This window comes from Tursiops truncatus, chromosome 5, assembly GCF_011762595.2.
Source record: "Tursiops truncatus isolate mTurTru1 chromosome 5, mTurTru1.mat.Y, whole genome shotgun sequence".
Lineage (NCBI taxonomy): Eukaryota > Metazoa > Chordata > Mammalia > Artiodactyla > Delphinidae > Tursiops > Tursiops truncatus.
The window spans coordinates 72,730,158-72,750,410 of NC_047038.1; the positions used below are offsets into that span (position 1 = coordinate 72,730,158).

The 20,253-nt window shown below is 39.5% G+C and overlaps 2 protein-coding genes across 41 annotated transcripts in view; one reads left to right on the plus strand and one right to left on the minus strand.

Annotated features, from left to right (window-relative positions):
- SCFD2 (sec1 family domain containing 2) overlaps window positions 1-1,035 on the minus strand; it is a 411,837-nt gene extending 410,802 nt beyond the window's left edge. For 2 of the 5 annotated variants that reach the window (XM_033857009.2, XM_033857008.2), the window contains exon 1: window positions 71-1,034. In XM_033857009.2, coding sequence (XP_033712900.1) covers window positions 71-908 — 838 coding nt within the window. In that variant the 5' untranslated portion in view covers window positions 909-1,034. Of the gene's footprint in view, window positions 1-70 lie in introns of all 5 variants that reach the window. The other 3 variants (XM_019928178.3, XM_033857010.2, XM_033857005.2) reach the window with 3 other exon arrangements.
- Window positions 1,036-8,364: 7,329 nt separating this feature from the next.
- Window positions 8,365-20,253, plus strand: part of FIP1L1 (factor interacting with PAPOLA and CPSF1) — a 68,461-nt gene continuing 56,572 nt past the window's right edge. For 7 of the 36 annotated variants that reach the window (XM_019928170.3, XM_019928174.3, XM_019928169.3 and 4 more), the window contains exons 1-6: window positions 8,371-8,679; window positions 9,859-9,903; window positions 10,007-10,046; window positions 13,717-13,774; window positions 14,882-14,985; window positions 19,734-19,798. In XM_019928170.3, coding sequence (XP_019783729.1) covers window positions 8,595-8,679; window positions 9,859-9,903; window positions 10,007-10,046; window positions 13,717-13,774; window positions 14,882-14,985; window positions 19,734-19,798 — 397 coding nt within the window. In that variant the 5' untranslated portion in view covers window positions 8,371-8,594. Of the gene's footprint in view, window positions 8,680-9,858; window positions 9,904-10,006; window positions 10,047-13,716; window positions 13,775-14,881; window positions 14,986-19,733; window positions 19,799-20,253 lie in introns of all 36 variants that reach the window. The other 29 variants (XM_019928168.3, XM_019928173.3, XM_033857015.2 and 26 more) reach the window with 14 other exon arrangements.

Below are 20,253 nucleotides of genomic sequence, written 5' to 3' on the forward strand. Positions count from 1 at the left end.
TGTTGAATCAATGAAAGTCCCAGCACTTTGGAAAGCGGTTATGAAGCCTTCCACAGCAAACGCCACTTACCTGTGAGATCCAGAGTTCTGTCCACAAAGACCACTGATGCCCTGCCTGTGGCGGTCTTCCTCCTGTTCTTGGCGGGAGCAAAATTGGCCAGATCTGCAGCGATGATCCGACTGAGGGAACCTACAGCAAAACACTCCTCCCGTACCCCTAAATGCTCACACAGGGAACTGAGGCCGGACACCAGGCACCTAATCGTCAGCAGCAGCTCAGGGGTTAGGGTAGTGGCATCCACCTCAGCCAGGTTTCCCAGCCTCCTCTTGTCCGATCGGGCACGATTGAGGATATGCACATCCTGGGGTAATAGTGGGAAAAGGGAAGCAAAAGCTGGAGTCAAGGCAAGGTGGGGAGCAGCACATGCGAGTAACAACGGGACGTGCAGCACCTCAGCCGTGTAGTTCATGTTGCCCATCCACTCACACAGCTTCTCCTCCAGTTGCTCGAACACTGGCTGCTGCCCTTCCAGCTCAGCCGCCGCCGCCGGCGGCACGTGATTAGCCGTGAGGTGGACTGCGTGATTCACAGCCGTGACCACCACACAATACTGGAAGTGACTGCGGCAGATGATGTCCCGTAGGGTCTCCACGGTCCGGCCTTTCAGCAGGCAACTCAACACAAACACCGCTTTGGGCTGCTCGGCTCCGCCACCAACTGCGGCTGGCTCAAACTCCCGCAGGTAACACGCAGAGTTCCCCACCGCCTCCAGCAGCCGTGAGGACCCGCAGCCCCAGTGCAGGCTCTCGGCGCAGGCGGCGTCCAGGTAGACCACGGCCCGTTTCACTTTGGCCAGGACCTGCTCCCAGGCTTGCTGGGTGAAGGTCAGCACGCCTGGGGTGCTCATGGTGGGTATTCGCAGACTCAGGGCACCGAGCGCAGGAACTTCTCTCAGAGCTCACAGCTTCCGGGAATTGGGCTCCCGGAGACATTGACAGTCAACACAGTACACGTGGGACGGCCTCCGACTCATCCAGTGTGGGCGCATAGTAATGACGTTACGGAGCGTGATTGGCTAGCGTGGAGACGTCGCGGAAGAATGGTGAAGGCTGGGAATAAACGGGCGGGGCTTGGAGGCTCCCGGGTGCCTCGAAAGTTCGGGGAAGTGGAAAGGAGCTGCCTAAGAAAGAGCTGAGGGATTTTCTTTTCGTCTCCCTCTCTGCTCGGATTATCTTCGCTGCTCCTTGAGAAATCTCAGGAATGATAAATCCTAATTCGAAATATGATATTTTCCTTGGATCTGAACGCATTTCTTTAAAAGTGATGTGTTGCCCAGCAAAACTAAGAGCAGCCAGAGAAGATAAAAACAACCAACTGCTGTGTGATGTTTCTTAGTTTATACAGTACTATCACATACATTATTGGACACAAACCTCTAACAGACAACGGTTTCTCTTTCACTTTCTCCATCTTCCTTCCCTCATCTCATTGGCACTAAATCTTGATCCACTTCAAACATCTAGAATCCAGCCCTTTCTCCTCATCTATCCTTCCTCTCACTGCCTTAATCCACTGTCTTCGGTCAACTGAACAATAGCAGTGACCCTCCCCCCGCCATCATTTCCCAGTTTTCCATCTCTTCTCCCTTCCATTCAGTTTGCTTCCTAGTAAACTAAGCTTGTTCAACCATTTTTCTGCTTAAAATCCTCTCCTGGCCCAGTTGCCTACAGAATACAGCCAGATGTGTTATAATGGCACCAAAAACCTTCATGATTTCTCTATTTCTCTCCAGCTATCCCAGCTTAGAACATTAAACAGCTGCACAATGAAGTCAACAGATTGAGCCCAGAATGTTTTACAGGTTCAGTTCATTCAATCACTATTTATAAAGCACTTATTAAGTGTAATCACTGAGTTAGGCTCCAAAATACAGTGGTTAATAAGATATATTACCTGATCCATGAAAAATTTACACCTCTGCTAAGTACTTGCCATATCTGGGGTAAGTTTTAACATACCTGTTTTCCTTAACATATCTGTTCTGCTAGATGGTGCGCTAGAAGCTTGGTATCCCCAACACTAGAAAATAACAGGTGTTCAATAAATGTTTGTTGAATAAATGCTCAGTTCATATCAGTATAATAAATAATATATTCAACCAACTTTTAATGGACATGTACAATATTCCAGACACCGTGTTGGACACTGAGGATATAAATAGAAGTAAGCCACAGTCTTGCCTTCAGAAGAATCTGAAATAAAAGAACCCACACACGTAAAGCAAGCAAATGCAATAAAACATTACAGAAGCAATGTTTTTAATTTTTTGTTTGTTTGTTTGTTTTGCTGCACCATGCAGCATGCAGGATCTTAGTTCCCCAACCAGGGGTCGAACCCCTGGACCAGAGCCCCCTACATTGGGAGCACAGAGTCTTAACCCCTGGACCTCCAGTGAAGTCCCAGAGCAACGTTTTTATAAAAAAAAAATGTTCAAGAGTTATAAAGTGGGAAAAATAAACTCTGACTAAGTGAAGCAAAAAGGGAAGCGGTCAGAAGAAGTTTCATATAGGACATAAGTTTTGAGTTGCCTTCAAAGAAAACCAGGTGTTCACCAGGTGTACAGGATGGGGAGGAGCATTCCTGGCAGCAGAGCAAAGAGTGCAGCATGGGGCTTCCCTGGTGGCGCAGTGGTTGAGAGTCTGCCTGCCGATGCAGGGGACACGGGTTCATGCCCTGGTCCGGGAGGATCCCACATGCCACGGAGCAGCTGGGCCCATGAGCCATGGCCGCTGAGCCTGCACGTCCGGAGCCTGTGCTCCACAACGGGAGAGGCCACAACAGTGAGAGGCCTGCGTACCGCAAAAAAAAAAAAAAAAAAAAAAAAAAAAAAGAGTGCAGCATGAACAAAGGTATAGAAGTATGAAACCTTACAGCATGTTCTCTGGAGCTACAAATGGTTTAGTATAGCTTGAATGTACTGTTTGAAGAGAGGCCCATGAAGAAATAGGAGCTAGGAACTAGAAAAGAAGGGGGCAACTTTCAAAAAGAATAGAGTGGTCAACAGGAGTGAGTGACAGAAAAGGGAAAAGTGAGATGGAATCTGAAAAAAAAAAAGTTGGCAGAATATGAAATTAGGTTCAAAGAAAGTAACTTGGCCCCTAAAATTCAAGGAGGGAACAGTTCTAGGATATAATGGGATCCATAGTGTGGCCCTAAATGCAGACTGCTGATGTGGATGAATGAAGATTGTTGAATAGTTAGATTCTAGGAGATCAAAAAACAGATGAGCAGAATGTGCAAGTTACTTGTTATGATGCCAAGTGGTAAAGGAACGGAAGACTGTGTACCAGACCCCAACATCATCTGTGAATAAGGGGAAATGAAGAGAGAGAGGCAGAGGTGGTTAATAAGGAGGTATGCAAGGAGGAGGATTTTCAAAAGATTTTCAAAAGAAAGTGGCACCACAACAGTCTGGTAGTGGCCCACCAGAGCGAAGGAAATGGCAATACTTCCTCCAGGCTCCACAGTACAACTGGGTGAAGAAAAATGGTGGGTCTACAGTAGAGAAGGATGAGGATGATGTGCTGTCCCTGGAGGGAAGTTAGATTTCTGTTTCAGTGAATGAGTAGAGACATCTCTGCTAAAATGCTGACATGTATATATAATGGACATGTGGGACATGTATATATAATGGAACAAAGTTAGGGACTGAGAGTTAGATACAGAGTTGGAATTCAGGCCTGAAGAAACTGGGAGGGGATAAGCATAGAGTATGTAAGGGAATGACACTTAAAGAGTTGACAAAAAGGGACTCAGAATGAGGAAATGTGGGGGGCTGCATAAAGTTGGGCAATACACAACCTGTACAGCCACATGCCACCCAAAGGGCTGCCAGATCATGAAGGGGCTTATAGGTCACGTCGTAGGAAGTTTGGATTTTATTTTATGTGTAACAAACTATTGAAGGGTTTGTGTTACGTGAATTGCAGTGGAGATGGAGAGAAGTAGACAGTGGAGATGGAGAGAAGTAGACAGATTTGGGATATATTTTGTAGGAAGAAGTAACAGGTCTTGCTAATGGATTTTTATAGGCGTGAGAGGGACTCAAGAGGGAAAGAGGGGAATCAAGGATGATTCCTTAGGTTTCGGCTGAACAACTAGTTGGATGGTGGTTATTCATAATACGATGGAGAAGCTTGGGAGAGAATGGAAGTGGGATAGGACAGGTTTGGGAAGGGAATTCACAAGTTCTGTTTTGGGCATAAGTTTGAGATGCCTATTAAATACCCCAGAGAGGCATCAGGTGAAGCACCTGAGTGAGCAGCTTGTCCTGAGCTTAACGATAAATTAAGAATGCAGACAGAAAATTGAGAGTCATAGATATATATCACATAGACAGTATTAAAAGTCATGGGGTTGGATGAAATAACCTTGGGGGACAGGGTAGACAGAAAAGAGAAGAAAACCCAGGAAAAAATTGATTTCTTCGTCTCAGACACCATGGCAGAGTTAGATGAATTCTTGCTAAAATTGCATGCTTAAGACCATCAGATGTACCTTATTTAAATGTGATTTGTACTTTTCTGCTCAAAATAGCTAGCAATTATTTTCTATTCTCATAAAATCAAGCCTATCTCCATCTCATTTCTAAGTCCTCTCTGTTCATGATCAACACTTAAGGATTTACTAAGCACTTCCCATTTGCTTGATATTGTAAGAGAGAATCTGGTGAACAAAAAAATTTTGTTTTCACCCTTAAAGAATGTGAAGTTTACATAGCAGTGTAGATGTGAATAGATGATACAATTGCCAGAAACAACTAGCAACATAGAATTTAGTGTTAACATATATCAGAATGCAGAGGAAGATGGATAATTGAGGCTTAATTCCTTGTTGTGGTATCTAGAGACAAAGGAAAACTCTACACATGTGCAGTTTCTCAGGATGTTCAAAGGACAAAAGGCCTAAACCATAACATATGTTGAAGAAAATAATCAATAAACAATTTATAATAGCATAGCAAAGAGTTTTATTTGCCAGACTGAGGACTATAACCTGGAAGACAGCCTCTCAGATAATTCTGAGGAACTGCTCCAGAGAAGCATAGTCTTCAGCACAATTTTATGTCTTATCAGAAGAAAGAACATCAAACAAGTCAGGGATACATTCTTACGTGGTTTCAAAAAAGAGAAAAAAGATCAGCAGGTACACAGCGAATTGTATGGCCTTGGCACCTGGAAAGTTAGTCTTATCATTGAAGGAGTACCAGCTCTGGTGTCCCAGGAAAGGAGGCATTTAATATTATTTATTTATTTATTTACTTACTTACTTATTTACTTATTACTTTTTGGCTGCATGGCATGAGGGATCTTAGTTCCCTGACCAGGGATCAAACCCACGCCCCTGGCAGTGGAAGCGCAAAGTCTTAACCCCTGGACCACCAGGGAAGTCCCTAATCTTTATTTTTAACATGGACATTCTTTACTTCTGGTCAATGTGCCCTTTTCTTTCATAATTAAAGAAGAGGTACAAAGTATGTTTCATAGGCCACAAACAGGCTAGTTAGCATAAAATTCAAGTTAACTCACGGATAAACCAGAATGACTTCCCCCTACCTCAATATATGAAAACTTCTTTTACCAGTCACCTCTAATTTGTCAAATGCTTTCACGTTTGAAACTTCATTTTACCTTTGTTATCCTTCCAAGAAGTGGGTATAAAATGCTATTTTAATATATCAATTTACTGATAAGGAAAGTGAGGAACATTGAAATGACATAACTAAAGCTGGTAGCAAATAGTATAGTCGAGCCTAAATGCCATATCTATTCAAAACACATCTATGTGTACTTACTATCTACTAAATACTGAGCAAGGCACCTTTATTTGATCTTTACCTCCTGTCATCATTTTAATCATCATCTACTGAGCATTCCCTTTCAGTACTTCTCAGAGTAGATACATTAAACCTGTTGCTTTGTTGTTTTCGGCTTTTTTTTTTTTTGCCAAGAACCAGCAGATCTCTCTCACACACACACCAACACAGACACACAGACACACACACACACACACAATGGAAAACAAATATCAGAATATATGGAGTATCGTAGTTTGATAAGGTCATAATTTTATATAATATCTTCAAGCTACCTGTCTTTGAAGTCTCCCCTGGTGGGAGATAAAGATACTTTTAACTAAGGAAGTCTATCCAGGCAAAGAACTCAGTTTGGAAGCAAGGAAGGAAGAGGTTTTTTAAGAGTGGTTATTAGTGATTTATGGGCTTCTCTGCTTGTGAAAATCTTCATTTCCAAAGCTTAGCTCAAATGCTACCTCCACCATGAAGGCAATTCTGATGCATCAATTATTATTCATCAATTCTTCAGTTTAAGTAATGCCTTGAAAGACAAGCTCATTTCAGGCAGCTGAAAGGAGAAAGAGGCTCTTCAGCAAAAGGCAGTTTGTTCTCCCATGAAACCATCATTACAGACTCATAGAATGATAAATGGAAACATAAACAGACAGGAATGTGAGTGAGTGCCTTATGACACTCTCGAGCAGAATGTAAAATCTTCACTTTGTTACTGTCAGTAGAGGCCAAGAAGATCTCCTAAGTGCTAGGCAACACACCAGGAATTAGAACGACATATAAGAAGATGCCCTGTTTGAGGGAGGATTTGGTGAAGTCTTAGGAAAACAGATATGTAGTCAAATAATTACTATATGATGTGATAGACACATGCCACGGAATCAGCATACTGTGCAGAAAGGAATGATTAGCTCTGCACTACCCACTCCGGAATAACTCTAATCTCATCTACATATCCTCTCTCCCTCACTCCACTCCAGCTACATTTGGGGTTCTTTGAATGCTCCAAGTACGCTTCTGCCTCAGGGTTTTTGCACTTCCTATTCTCTCCACCTGATAGGGCTTCTCCCAGAAATCCACAACGGTTTACTTCTCTCCATTCAGGTCTCTACTTTTGAACCACCTCATTAGAGTGGCTTTCCCCGACCACTTGATATAGAATTGCATCCTATCCCTCTTCATCACTTTGCTCGGGGTCCCCCTTTCCTGCTTACCCTACTTTATAATCCTTATCACTATCTGACATACTGTACATTTATATGTTTATTGTCTGTCTCCCTTTCATTAGAATGAAAGCTTCACGGGAGGAAGGACTTTGTTTTACTCATTGCTGAATCTACATAATTTAGAAGAGTCCTTGGCACTTGGTAGGCCCTCCATAAGTATTTATAGAATAAATAAAGAAATGGGGTTCAGGAAAGATTTCAAAAGTTGACTATATCTCAACAGACTTCAGAAATACACAAGGGATTATCTATCCCCTTCAGATAAGGGAGGCTGAGAATAGCAATAGAGGAATGTTCAAAGGTTAGGGAGATTAAAACCACATGATTTGTTTAAATAGCATGAGATGGTGTGGCATTGGTGGTGTAAAAACACTTTGTGCTTCTATTAAGACCCACCTTTCCCTTGTAAGTGAGTTAATTGTTTACCACCCTTCTGCCTTTCTCAATAAATTGAGAGCTCTCAAGGGCAGGGGCTGTGCTTTACTCATACTTTTATTTCCTAAGTTCTTAAACAGCAGATATTCAATAAATGTTAAATAAATAAATGAAAAAATACGATGAAGCACTTAAAAAATGAACATAGTTTGACATACACAAATATGGAAAGGACTTCCAAGACACTGCTGAGAAAAAAAAAAACAACCAAACCAACCAATCAAATAAACAAATCTACACAATTATACATACAATATTGTACCCCTTAAGACTCATTCATCTCAGGTTCTTTCACCAAAACAATACACGTGTAGCAAATATGTATAAAATTTCATAATGCTGCACATGAACAGAAAAACAAGGGCTACTTCTGGAAAGGAGGGTAGTGGATGAGAAGGTCTTTGACTTTTTGACAAAGAGAATGCATTATTCATTTTTTAGTTTGGCTTTTGTTTGCTGTTAAAATTAATTTTTCAGGAAAGTGGGCACGAATTATGATTTCTTCTCTAATGAGAAACAGGGACTGATAAGGCGATTCTGGATCAAGTCTGATACAAGTAAAGAATGAAACAAGGCCTTCCGGGAGATTTTAAAAAAACAAAACGAGAAAGCAAGCATCACACGCAGAAAGTAACGACGGTGCACTCTCCAGCAAAAGCAATACAGGTTATCAGAAGGAACGTTGGGGGAGGGGAATCGTAGCCTACGTAAGACGTCACGGGAGAAAGCCACGCTAAAAGGCAAGCGAGATCCCGTGGAGGCGGGGCCAACTACGGTGCGCAGGCGCAACCAGGCTCAGGTGGCCGCCGCCGCGGAAGCGAAGCCACCTAGAGACTCCGCGCTGCTTGGGTGCTGCTGCGCGTGCGCGGGCGCGGGCGGAGCGGCGACGGAGCCGTGTTCTTTGCCGCCTCCGCCGCCGGGGCCACCTACCCTGGATTTGAGTCTCGCGCCTTCTTCGTTCGCTCGCCGGCGGGTTCGCGCCCCTCTCGAGACCCCGGGCAGCGAGGCTGGGGAAGGGTTGGAGGGGGCTGTTGATCGCCGCCTTTAAGTTGTGCTCGGGGCGGCCATGTCGGCCGGCGAGGTCGAGCGCCTAGTGTCGGAGCTGAGCGGCGGGACCGGAGGGGATGAGGAGGAAGAGTGGCTCTATGGCGGTACGGAACTTCCTGTCCCTTCTTTCTCTCCCGGGTTCTCTCAGGCCTCCCTTCCCGGCCCGCAAACGGCCGGCGTCCTGGGGCCCTCTCGCCGCCGCCTGGGGCCTCTTGCATGGAGCCTCGTGTGGCCTGACTTAGGCCGAGCTCGGCGTGCGCGTCCCCCGCCCCCCTTGCCTCCTCCCGCCCAGCCCACGCCCCCAACACGCACCCACCAGGTGGCGGCTGGGACCCCGCTGGGCAGGGGGCTAGGGGCTGGGCCTCCAGCCTCGCCGTCCACTGCGCCCAGGCTTCTCGGCCGCCTCGCCTCTGTGCGCTTTTCCTCTTGTTTTCTTATATCGATTCTAAGCTGTGTTGGTGTGTCTCTTCTTGCCCCTTGACTGTGGGATGCCCTTCCTGTCCCAGGAACAGTCATTCTGTAATAATAGCTAAATAAAGTTGATGCTGTAAAACTAACGTCTTGTTTCTTGATGGTCAGTTTGTATGGAATGCACCTGCAAGGGTACCTCCTTGTGTGAAAGTCGTGCTTTAAAAATAATTAATTAAAAGAGAGAGAGAGAAAGAAAGAGATGGAATACATTATGGCCCATAAAGAAAACCCCGAATGTCTCCTGTATTAAGGTGAAGTTTTTCTTTTTTAAGAGACTGCGTTTTAACCCACGTAGAAGTACCTCATGTCCCTTAGGCTTACGGTTTTCAGTATCACTTCGTGTATATCTTTTTCATAAAATAAGTTTACTGCATCTTTTACTTCCCCCTTGAAAGGGACATCTGGCTTTTAACTTCCATGAAGTCACAGTCCCTTCTTGTCTGTTGCCGGTATTAGATTTGAAAGTTAATGTTTGTTCCTTGCCTAAAATGCGTATTCTTGATTGTCTTTAGGATAGTTTAGTAAAAGTGCACGTTTGGGCACCACGCAGCTCCTTGATAATGTGACTTCGACAAACTTTGATTTTGATAAACTTGTAAAATACGTTGTCTTTGGCGGCAAGATTTAGCATTCGTAGTACTGTTTGAAATGTAAATGTATAGGGTTTCTTTTACAAAGGTCTAGAAATCTGTAATGCTTCTTAAGTTTATTTTTATAGAAGTAAAGTCTGATTTTTTTATTTCTTTATTTTTCATAAAAGACATATCTTGTTAAGTCATTATAAGGTGATCTAACTTTGGATGTGCTTATAGGCCCATGGGACGTGCATGTGCACAGTGATTTGGCAAAGGACCTAGGTTAGTGCTTGTGATGATCACTTCAGATTTTCATAATACTGGTTTCTTTAAGAGTGGTTTGTTTGTTAATTTTATTTATTTATTTATGTATTTTTTTTGGTAGATGAAAATGAAGTTGAAAGGCCAGAAGAAGAAAATGCCAGGTTAGTGAAATTTCTTGTTGATGCTTTTGCAGATTGTGTGGTACAGTGCTTCTGTCAGCAGATTGTCAGAATTATTTTGTTATAATCATTGGTTTGATTACATTTTGACAGAGATAGCAAGACGCTGAGTCCTTTATAGTTTATTACTATTTCAGGACGTAGTCTTGTACCAATTCTGTTTATTTGCTAGTAGCCCAGGGGACAAAATGTTTTTGAAGTAAGGGTTTGGATATTTTTCACTATTAAGTGACTTTGTACTCTTAAATGAGCTCAATAATGGAGTATACAGTATAACCATCAGACTACTAAGAAAAAAAAGTTTTAACTTAAAAATTTTTTAAAAATAAAGAATTCCTTGGGTAACTACTTTTACAACTTAATATTTTTGATGGTGTAATGCATTGTGGTTACAATTTCAATGTTTCGTATTTATTTAAAATTCGAAGTGGAATTAATGAATTTGTTATAAGATTGATTGCCTTTGTTAGATTACTAGAAAGGTCTGAGTATCATTTACAGAACATATCAGGGAGCCAGAAACTTATTCTAAATTTCAGAATAGCTCATGGGTACAAGTACATGGATATGCTGACATCACTGACCAGATGCCTTAGTGTCTTATAGTGGGGGAGGCGTGATTACAAAAAGGACTTTTAAAGAATATTTGGGTTTAAAAAGAGGGGGAAATACGACTTCACACCCACTAGGATGGCTGTAATCAAAAAGACAGATAGTTAACAGGTGCTTGTGAAGATACGGAGAAATTGGAACCCTTATACACTGATGGTAAGATTGTAAAATGGTGCAACTATTATGGAAAACAGTCTGATAGCTCCTCTAAAGGTTAAACGTAGAGCTACCATATATAGCAACATTATTCATAATAGCCAAAAAATGGAAATAACCCACGTGTCCATCAAATGGATAGATTTAGAAAAGTGGTATATCCATACAGTGAAATACTATTTGGCAGTAAAAAGAAATGAAGTACTGATAGTGTTACAACATGTATGAACCTTGAAAACATGCTAAATGAAAGAAGCCGGTCACAAAGAACTACATATTGTGTTTCTTATTATATTAGATGTACACAATAGGTACATCCAAAGAGACAGAAAGTAGTAGTTACCAGGACAGGGGAAAATGGAGAGTGACTACAAATATATAAGGTTTCTTTTTGGGGTGATGAAAATGTTCTGGAATTAGATAGGTAGACATACATACACTATTCTGTAAATATACTTAACCTTTCAGTTGTACACTTCAAATGAGTGGATTGTATGGTACAGGAATTGTATCTCAAAGCTGTTATTTTTTAAAAAGTTAATGGAGGGAAGAAGTGAGAAGTGGAAACAGCTCAGGGGGTGCTGAGATTATTGTTCCTTGCTTAAAAATACCCCTATAGGGCTTATACCCCTGGGCTTATACCCCTGGTGGCGCAGTGGTTGAGAGTCCGCCTGCCGATGCAGGGGACGCGGGTTCGTGCCCCGGTCCGGGAAGATCCCACATGCCATGGAGCGGCTGGCCCGTGAGCCATGGCCGCTGAGCCTGCGCGTTCGGAGCCTGTGCTCCGCAATGGGAGATGCCACAACAGTGAGAGGCCCTTGTACCGCAAAAAAAAAAAAAAAAACCCTTTGTTGGAAGTTTTTTTTGGTTTTATTTATTTATTTATTCATTTATTCATTGCTGTATCATCTGAAATCTTGTCATTTAGGGTTTTTTGTTTTTGTCTGCCTTTGGTGGAATGCGGAACATCCCCCTGGGATCAAACCCCCGCCCCCTGCAGTGGAAGCTTGGAGTCTTAACCACTGGACCACTAGGGAAGCCCTTGTCATTTCGTTTTGAAATGGATATATCCAACCCAGTTCCTAACCCTACTCTTAGTTAACCACAGAGTTGGGATTTGTGTAGTTTAATAGTTATGAAAGTAATATTTCTTCATACCCTGATTTTTCAGTTGATCAAGAAATTAATGATAACAATCAGATACACATTTTTGTGAACTAATTTTTATTTTACTTTGTTAATATTCTTAGATATAATTCTTGAAGCTTATTTTGTGATTAAATATTCCTTAATTCCTCAATACACAGCTTGATTAAATTGATTGGAGAGGAACCCTTCTCCCTTCCCTATCACTGTCAAAATGTCTTTATATTCCTTATTAACATTTTATTTGGAAAGCTGTTAAGTTTATTTCATCCAAAGGAAAAGATCTACCCTTAAAATGTTATTTTTCTAGATAAAGCTTATAATTTTATCATGTTTCTAGTGTTTTAATGGTGAAAGAGAATTAAAACTTTCAAAAGTCTATTGGGGAAGAGAGCTCTGCCAAACTGTGTTCTACTATCCAGTGCAGTACCTACTTCGTTGCCCTAACTGAGCCGAGTCTTTGCTATTAGAGTTTTCCCCAGCTTCTTTGTGATTGGCCCATTGTCAAAACTGTTCTTAACCATTGCACTGTGCTGTCTCTGATTGTCTTGTTTTATTTCAAAGTTGTGGCTAAACATACTGTTTTGTGACATAAAGAACAAGCTCAACTTACATCTGAGAAATGTATTGAATAATTATAATTGCATTTTGGGGGGGGGAGGGTCAAGCATTAGAACTATGAAAATTTAACAGATAAGTTTTCAGGTTTTGTCCTTCATTTTGCTTTGTTTGGAGATTGTGTTACAGAATACCACTATAGAGATTAAATTAGTTTATATAGAAACTGCTTGACAAAAGTGAAGTTTAGAGATTAGCAGAAACCCAGTGAAAACAGCTTTGAACTATATCAACATCTGGACATTTTCCCTAGAAATGCTACTAAATAATTGTCAGTTGCCTTGTATTTCAATTTCTTCATCTATAAAATGAGGTTAATGGTTAATTCCCACTTTCAGAATCATAATTATTAAAAATATAAGGAACCATTTGCACCGTGGTACTAGAAGTTTTATTTCATGGTTAATGGCCATATGCTTGAGTCTCTTGAGAATAAGTGTTTATTGTTATATGTCAATTTTGTTGTAACAGGGCAAATTCAAGTATTAACTGGCTTTAAAAAAGTAATTATTTTTTAATGCATCAAAATTAGATCTGGAGCTCCTTAGTGTCAAATTGGAAGGCAGTCTTTACATGAAAGTAAACTTTTTTTTAAATCTTAAAATTTGTTTTTTATACAACAAAGGACATATATCTAATAAGACAGGTGAAACAGAAAACTAGGAAGAAGCATGTGTGTTAACTCAGTGCTGAGTTAACGTCATCATACTGCACATCTGAGTTCCTTGGGCACCAGGGAAAAGAGGAAACTGTGTGTTACATAGCCCTTGGCAATTCCTAGAGTACCTTGAAGTTCAATGTAGTTTTAGGATAAATAAAATTGATTAAGTATGATGCATATTTTAAAAATGTAAAAACTCAAATTATACCCCACCGTCAAATTGCAAATTTGGCATCGTTAACAAATTGTGGAGGCAATTCCATTCTACTTCCAGTGTTGAGTGTAAACGTTTTATGTAGGGCATTAGGAATAGCAGAATAGGACAGGCAGTTCTTTTTTCGTCTCTGGTGGAGACAGTAATTTCAGGAAACTATCAGACATAGATTAAAAATACTAGTATGCTCCGTCTGTACTTCAGAAAAATAATACCAGTTGTGTACTTATTTTTGTTGTTTGTAGTGCTAACCCTCCATCGGGAATTGAAGATGAAACTCCTGAAAATGGCGTACCTAAACCGGTAACATAAGGCTTTGAGATCTGGTTACTTCTCTGTTTAAAATCTTTATCAATAGCTTCCCGTTCACTTAGGAAGAAAACCAGAATTTAACATGACTGCCAATATTTTGCATAATCGGGCCCCTTTTGTATCTCCTGTGTCATCTGGTGCCGTCAAAAAAGTGTAACCATGAGAAGAAATAGTGGGAGGAGAGTTCAGATGAAATGGGGCATGTGCAAAGGCTTGATGTTTGTTGCTACCAAGGAACCCAGTGGTCATAGGTCAATTCGATAGATCATGGTGAGCCTGGTTTTCAAAGCAGACATAGAGTTTTTCAACTCAAATTTGTCAAGTTTTTTAGCAAAAATTACTGTTTATATAAATGACAGTCTGACCTCATGCCTGTTAAAAGTGATATTTTGGGGGGTGAACAAATCATCGGTCCCATGAATATTTTAATGTTTTAATCTTGTAAAAAGAAGGAAATTCTTATTCTGCAAGCTTGAACTTGTATACAAAAAAGTATTTAGCCTTGGTGATCTACTTTTTAAATTTACTATTATGTGACTAAGCACAGAACAGCCTTTTAGAGCCAAAATAAAGCTTTCATAAATGTCCCTACTTTTACTCATAGAAACAAAGTATTCCCTCAATCATTTGCATGCAGGACCTTTTCTATGTGTACATGAATGTCAAGAATAAGTGAGCTGCTTTTTAACTATTTGATGCTTTTAACTGTGACACTGTGACCCTTAAAATTAGTTGTTTTCCTCTTACCTTCATGTTCTTTTTGCTAAGAATTCCTCAAACATTTTAAAAATATCTTCTAGGTATTTTAGTACATTGCCTTAGATCCTTTGTGCAAGAGGAGCAGTTATAAATAGTAGGAAAAAATACATGTGTTATTTACAAAAAGACAATGTTGAAAAAAAGGTTTACTTCACATTCTTATCCCTTTTTATCATTGCAAAACATCAAAGTTGTAAATGAGTTGAAGTAGGTAGTAGTACTATAACTTTTTCTCTAGAATTAGCTCAAAAAATGCAAAATGGTTACCTTTTCAGTTATTTATATCAGACGTTGAAATGGATTATTGAGTGTATTTTGTGGTTGTTTATGTTGATATAGAAAGTGACAGAGACTGAAGACGATAGTGATAGCGACAGTGATGATGATGAGGATGATGTTCATGTCACTATAGGAGACATTAAAACGGGAGCACCACAGTATGGGTAAGTTATTTTTAAGTAACAACTGTGTGCTTAAGTCAAAGGTGGTGTGTCTATATCAAACAATTGGTGGTTGATTCCAATGTTTTTACATTTTTTCATCTTACCATGATATGATTTCACGTGATGAGTTGCTAAGACAGTAGGTAAAAGCTGTTGACACAAGAAAAAAAATATTTGTATCTATCTTTGGTGATGGATGTTAACTAAACTTATTGTAATCATTTTGGCAGTTTATATATATATCAAATCATTATGTTTTTTACCTAAAATTAATACAGTGTTATATGTCAAGTATCAATACATCTCATGACTAAAAGGAATTTCACCATGAAAATATTTTTTTCTTAAACATAAAGTTAATTAGGTAAAGTTACATGGAAGCAGCAGTTTTTGATTCCTGAAATTGAAATGTTTTTACAAATGAATTGAGTGATACAGATTTTTTTTTTTTTTTTGGGGTGGTACGCAGGCCTCACTGTTGTGGCCTCTCCCGTCGCGGAGCACAGGCTCCGGACACGCAGGCTCAGCGGCCATGGCTCACGGGCCCAGCCGCTCCACGGCATGTGGTATCCTCCCAGACCGGGGCTCGAACCTGCGTCCCCTGCATCGGCAGGCAGACTCTCAACCACTGTGCCACAAGGGAAGCCCCAGATTATTTTTTTTTAATTTATTTATTTGTTTATTTGGCTGCATTAGGTCTTAGTTGCGGCACGCGGGATCTTCTTTGAGGAGCATGGCCTCTTCGTTGCAGTACGCGGGCTTCTCTAGTTGCAGCATGCGGGCTTAGTAGCAGTGCGCGGGCTTAGTTGCCCTGTGGCATGTGGGATCTTAGTTCCCCTACCAGGGATACAACCTGCATCCCTTGCATTGGAAGGCAGATTCTTAACCACTGGACCACCAGGGAAGTCCCCAGATTCTTTAATTAGAATTAGAAAACCTTAATTTGCTGTTTACATCTATATTGTTCTTACATTTTATTACTTATCCAGACTTCAGTTTAGGTTTTTAATTTTTTTGTCCGATAAAAACAATATCAAAAGTATTTCTTTTTGCTTTTCATAGTGTATTTTTCAAGTGGTTAATTATCCTGTATGCTATTTATGCCAATAGGTTGTCTCAAAGTTTATAGTCTGTAAAGCTGGATCAAGTGAATGGCCTGTCATTGACTCATTGAGCACATAAAGAATCTTACAGAAAGATTGGAAGGGAATAAAGTACATATTGTGATTTTGTTATGGTGGTAGAATATGAGTTGACGTTTTCTCTATCCTTTTCAGATTGGATGTATGATGTGGTACTAGTGCGTTGGGAATATAAAGTAAACTTTTCATTAATTGCACTATAGTTCATTAAGTAGCCTTATCTGAAACGGACCAATATATACATAAATCCTTTTGAATTTTTTATTTCTTCAGTAGAGAAATTTTTTCAAAAGTTATTTCAAGAAGCTTAAAGGTAATTCTGTTGTCATAATCAGTTTTGCATTATAATAATGACTGCTGATGTAATTTTAAGACCCTAGCAACTTTTTTAGGGAGCAGGTTTGAGAAGAGACTAAATTATTCAAGTTAGGATAACTCTTGATGTTCTTCTCATCCCCACTTAAAGTAAATAATTAGTGTTGAGCTATGATATTAGTAAGCCTTTATGCTAATAGGCCTTTATCTGTCTGCATTATGCAGAAGGAACACTTTAACATAATACTATAATAATCAATTGCATATTTAGTAAATACTTATATTTAATATAAAATTATTTGTATTTTCAAGTACAGAACAATTAAAGCAAATGGTGATTACTTTTTATTAATATGACCAATTTTGGGGTGGGACTTGCATGCAAATATTAAATACATATAGCTCCCATAGTACTTTATCTGAACTTTATTTCTTATAACAAAATTTCCGGTTTCATGAATTGAATTATGTTCGCACGTGTTTATTACCTTTAGATTCTAAATTCTTTGAGTGGTTTATGAATTTTCCTATTCCTTACATTGCCTTAAATATAGTAAGTAGTAAGTGTTTATTCACTAAATTGACTGCGTATTAAAAACACAATTGTCTTTGAACTTTTTTTTCTCAACATTGATTACGAAAATTTTCAAACACTCGAAGTTTAATGAACTGATGTGAACACCCATTTATTTACTCATCACCTGGATTATACAATTTACATTTTGCTGTGTTTGCTTTATCACCTATCTGTCTACCTACCTACCTGCCTATCTCCATGCCTCCACCCACTCATCAATCCATCTTTTTTATTTTGTATTTTTTTAAAAAAAAAATTAGTTAGTTAGTTGTGCTGGGTCTTAGTTGCGGCTTGCCGGCTTCTTAGTTGTGGCACATGGGCTCCTTAGTTGTGGGATACAACGACTTAGTTGCGGCTTGCATGTGGGATCTAGTTCCCTGACCAGGGATCGAACCAGGGAGCGTGGAGTCTTAACCACTGTGCCACCAGAGAAGTCCCCTTATTTTGTATTTTTTACGCATTTCAAAGTAAGTTACAGATCTTTCTGAAAAGTATAAAGCTTGTTTAACCTTAATATCTCAAGATATATCCATTGATAACTGAAAGAAAGCCAGGGAGAAAATAAAATTTGATGAATATTTACTTTGTGCACAGCATTTCAGAGGCAAATTTAAAGAGCAAATTGATTTCAAGGAACAATACTAAATTGGTTTATAAGCTGTTAGAAGGTAAAGACTAGAATTTCTTTTAGGTGACATACTTTTGTTACAGAGTTTATTGTATCTGTAAGTAAGGTATGTGGAAAATCAAATCTTAGGGTAGGAATAATTTACCTTGTATAGAGGAGTGGTTTCTTAGCTGTATCTTTGAAATTCAGCCTCTCATTCATTAACACTTTTCAAAGGCAGTTTGTGTGTCACTCTAATAATTGATGATGGGAATATCAACTGTCCTTATTTATCAAAAGTAGTGAGGGAGATAGACATGTGAGCAGATACTTTCCTTGCAGTGTAAGTGCTTGAATAGAAACATGTACAGGGTGATTGGAAAGCTTTGAGAGGACAGTTGCTAAAAGTGCATGTGTTGAAGAGAAGATCCTAGAGGAGGTAATATATGAATTTGAATAATTCTCGAGACAGAAGGAAGAGGACTGATGATTTTGGCAGAGGAAACTACTTAGATGTAGTGGAAGCATGACTTAGACGAACCACAAGACTGGAGGATAAGGTAGATGAGAGAGGATGCTTGAAACCACAGAAGAGGGGAGTTAGGATGTTTTTGCTGTGCCATGATGGAACCCTTAAAGGTTTTTAGGCAGGTCACATTGTTTGAAAATATAACTCTAGCAGTAGTAGTTGAGATGGACTAGATAGAACTTAGTTAATAGATTTGAAGTAATCATCCAGGTGGGATGATAGTCGAAACTAAACCAGCAGCAGTAATATAGGGATAGATGGAAGAATTCAATATATTTGAGTGAATAATAAATGGAAATAACATGGGTAATGGGTTGGTTGTAGATGGAAAGGGAGACAAAGGATTCAGTGACTTGGAGCTTTCTAGAGTAGTTCAGTGTGTGTAAATAACAGTGTATTACCGTATATGGCTAAGGTGGGAGGAGCAGGTTAAGATAAAATTTTTTGATACATTTATTTTTAAGTTTTTGTAGACATCCAAGTATATAGGATCTAGCCCCTAGAGAAGCCTGAGACCTCATGGTGGGTGCTATTGAATGGGGGTATCAGATTTACTTAAGCGCAGTTTTCCAGACAGCTAAGGTTCTTTACACACAATGAATGTGAAGGCTTGGAGGCATTAAAAAAGAAAAGTAATGTTTTAAAGGGCAGAATGGGGAAGGAAGGAAAGTAGCTGGGTGGGAAGCAAAGAAGTTCATTTAATGAACTATGGTAAGCCTTTTATAAATACTGTTTTGGTTTATCCTTTAGCAGTCTGTAAGAGGACCATTTGGAGACAGTCCTTGGTTTTTGTATATTGACTTTCGAACAGCTAGGACTTTTGTACATCATATATAGATACCTCAAAGTGCTTTGGCTGTGCTGAATTTAGCTTGTTGAAATGTAAGCATCATGCGGCAGGAACCATATTTGTCCAGCTCCTCATTCTCTCTCCTTGGCTTAGAATTATATGTGATGTATTGCTGGTGCTTAAGCACTTATTAGAGAATTAGTCAATGAGATGATTAAACCTTTCAAGTTGGTAATGATAGTACAACTTGACAGTGACAGTTTATTTTAGGCTCCTTCATACTTCTTGCATTTATAGTAGTGGATCTTTATACAACTATTTGAATATTTTATTGAATATCCTTATTTTTTTAAGCAGAATAACCTAGGTCTCATAAATTTAATACATTGGAGACAAAAGATGGAAATTGTTAGGCAGACCAGAAGCAGTGAGTTTTCACAAGTCCAGTTGAATGACTGGGAGGCCAGGAAGTGAAAACAAGGCATATAAACTATTCTTCCCTTCCCAGCCAAATTTCTCGAAAGTTTGTTAGAGTGGGATATTGAGTTAATCGCGGGTAGGTTTTTGAGATGGAAAATTAGTGAGACTTTTAAAAAATATTTTTTTTATCTTTTATTAAGCAAGTGACAGGCTTTTTAAATTAGTTTAAAACATTTTCTAAAATGTTTGAGTTAGTGTCAGTCTATCTAGTTAATATGTGGGTATATAATTTATGTGTACATATTGAATATATTCTGCTTTTGTTTACTTTAAGCATCTCAGGATAATTTTTTTGATTTTGCTTTTAGGAGTTATGGTACAGCACCTGTAAATCTTAACATCAAGACAGGAGGAAGAGTTTATGGAACTACAGGTAAAATTTGTATTTGCAGTTGCATCAATAGAAAATAGGGCATATATCTGAATAGGTCATGAATAGATTTTAATAGCTATTACAGCTCAATTAAAAAGAGCAGTTTTTGACCATGTATCATAGAATGGGCACTTTTCTATAAATGGCTCGATAATGAATAGTTTAGGCTGTGTGGGTCACATAGGGTTCCTGTCATGTGTGTGTGCGTTTTTTTTGTTGTTGCCGTTGTTTTTTGGTTCTACAACCCTTTCTTACAGCTCACAGACTGTACAAAGACAATGATTTAAAACATGGAAATTAACTTCTTGGTACAGGAATCCCTTATTATAAACAAGAAGTCTCTAATCTCTCTATTTTATCTTATAGCTACACCATAAACTTTGACCTCACTTTTTATTTGTGGTAACCATTACTACTCTGTTTGGAATCTTGGCCATATTTAGTGCTAATAGTAG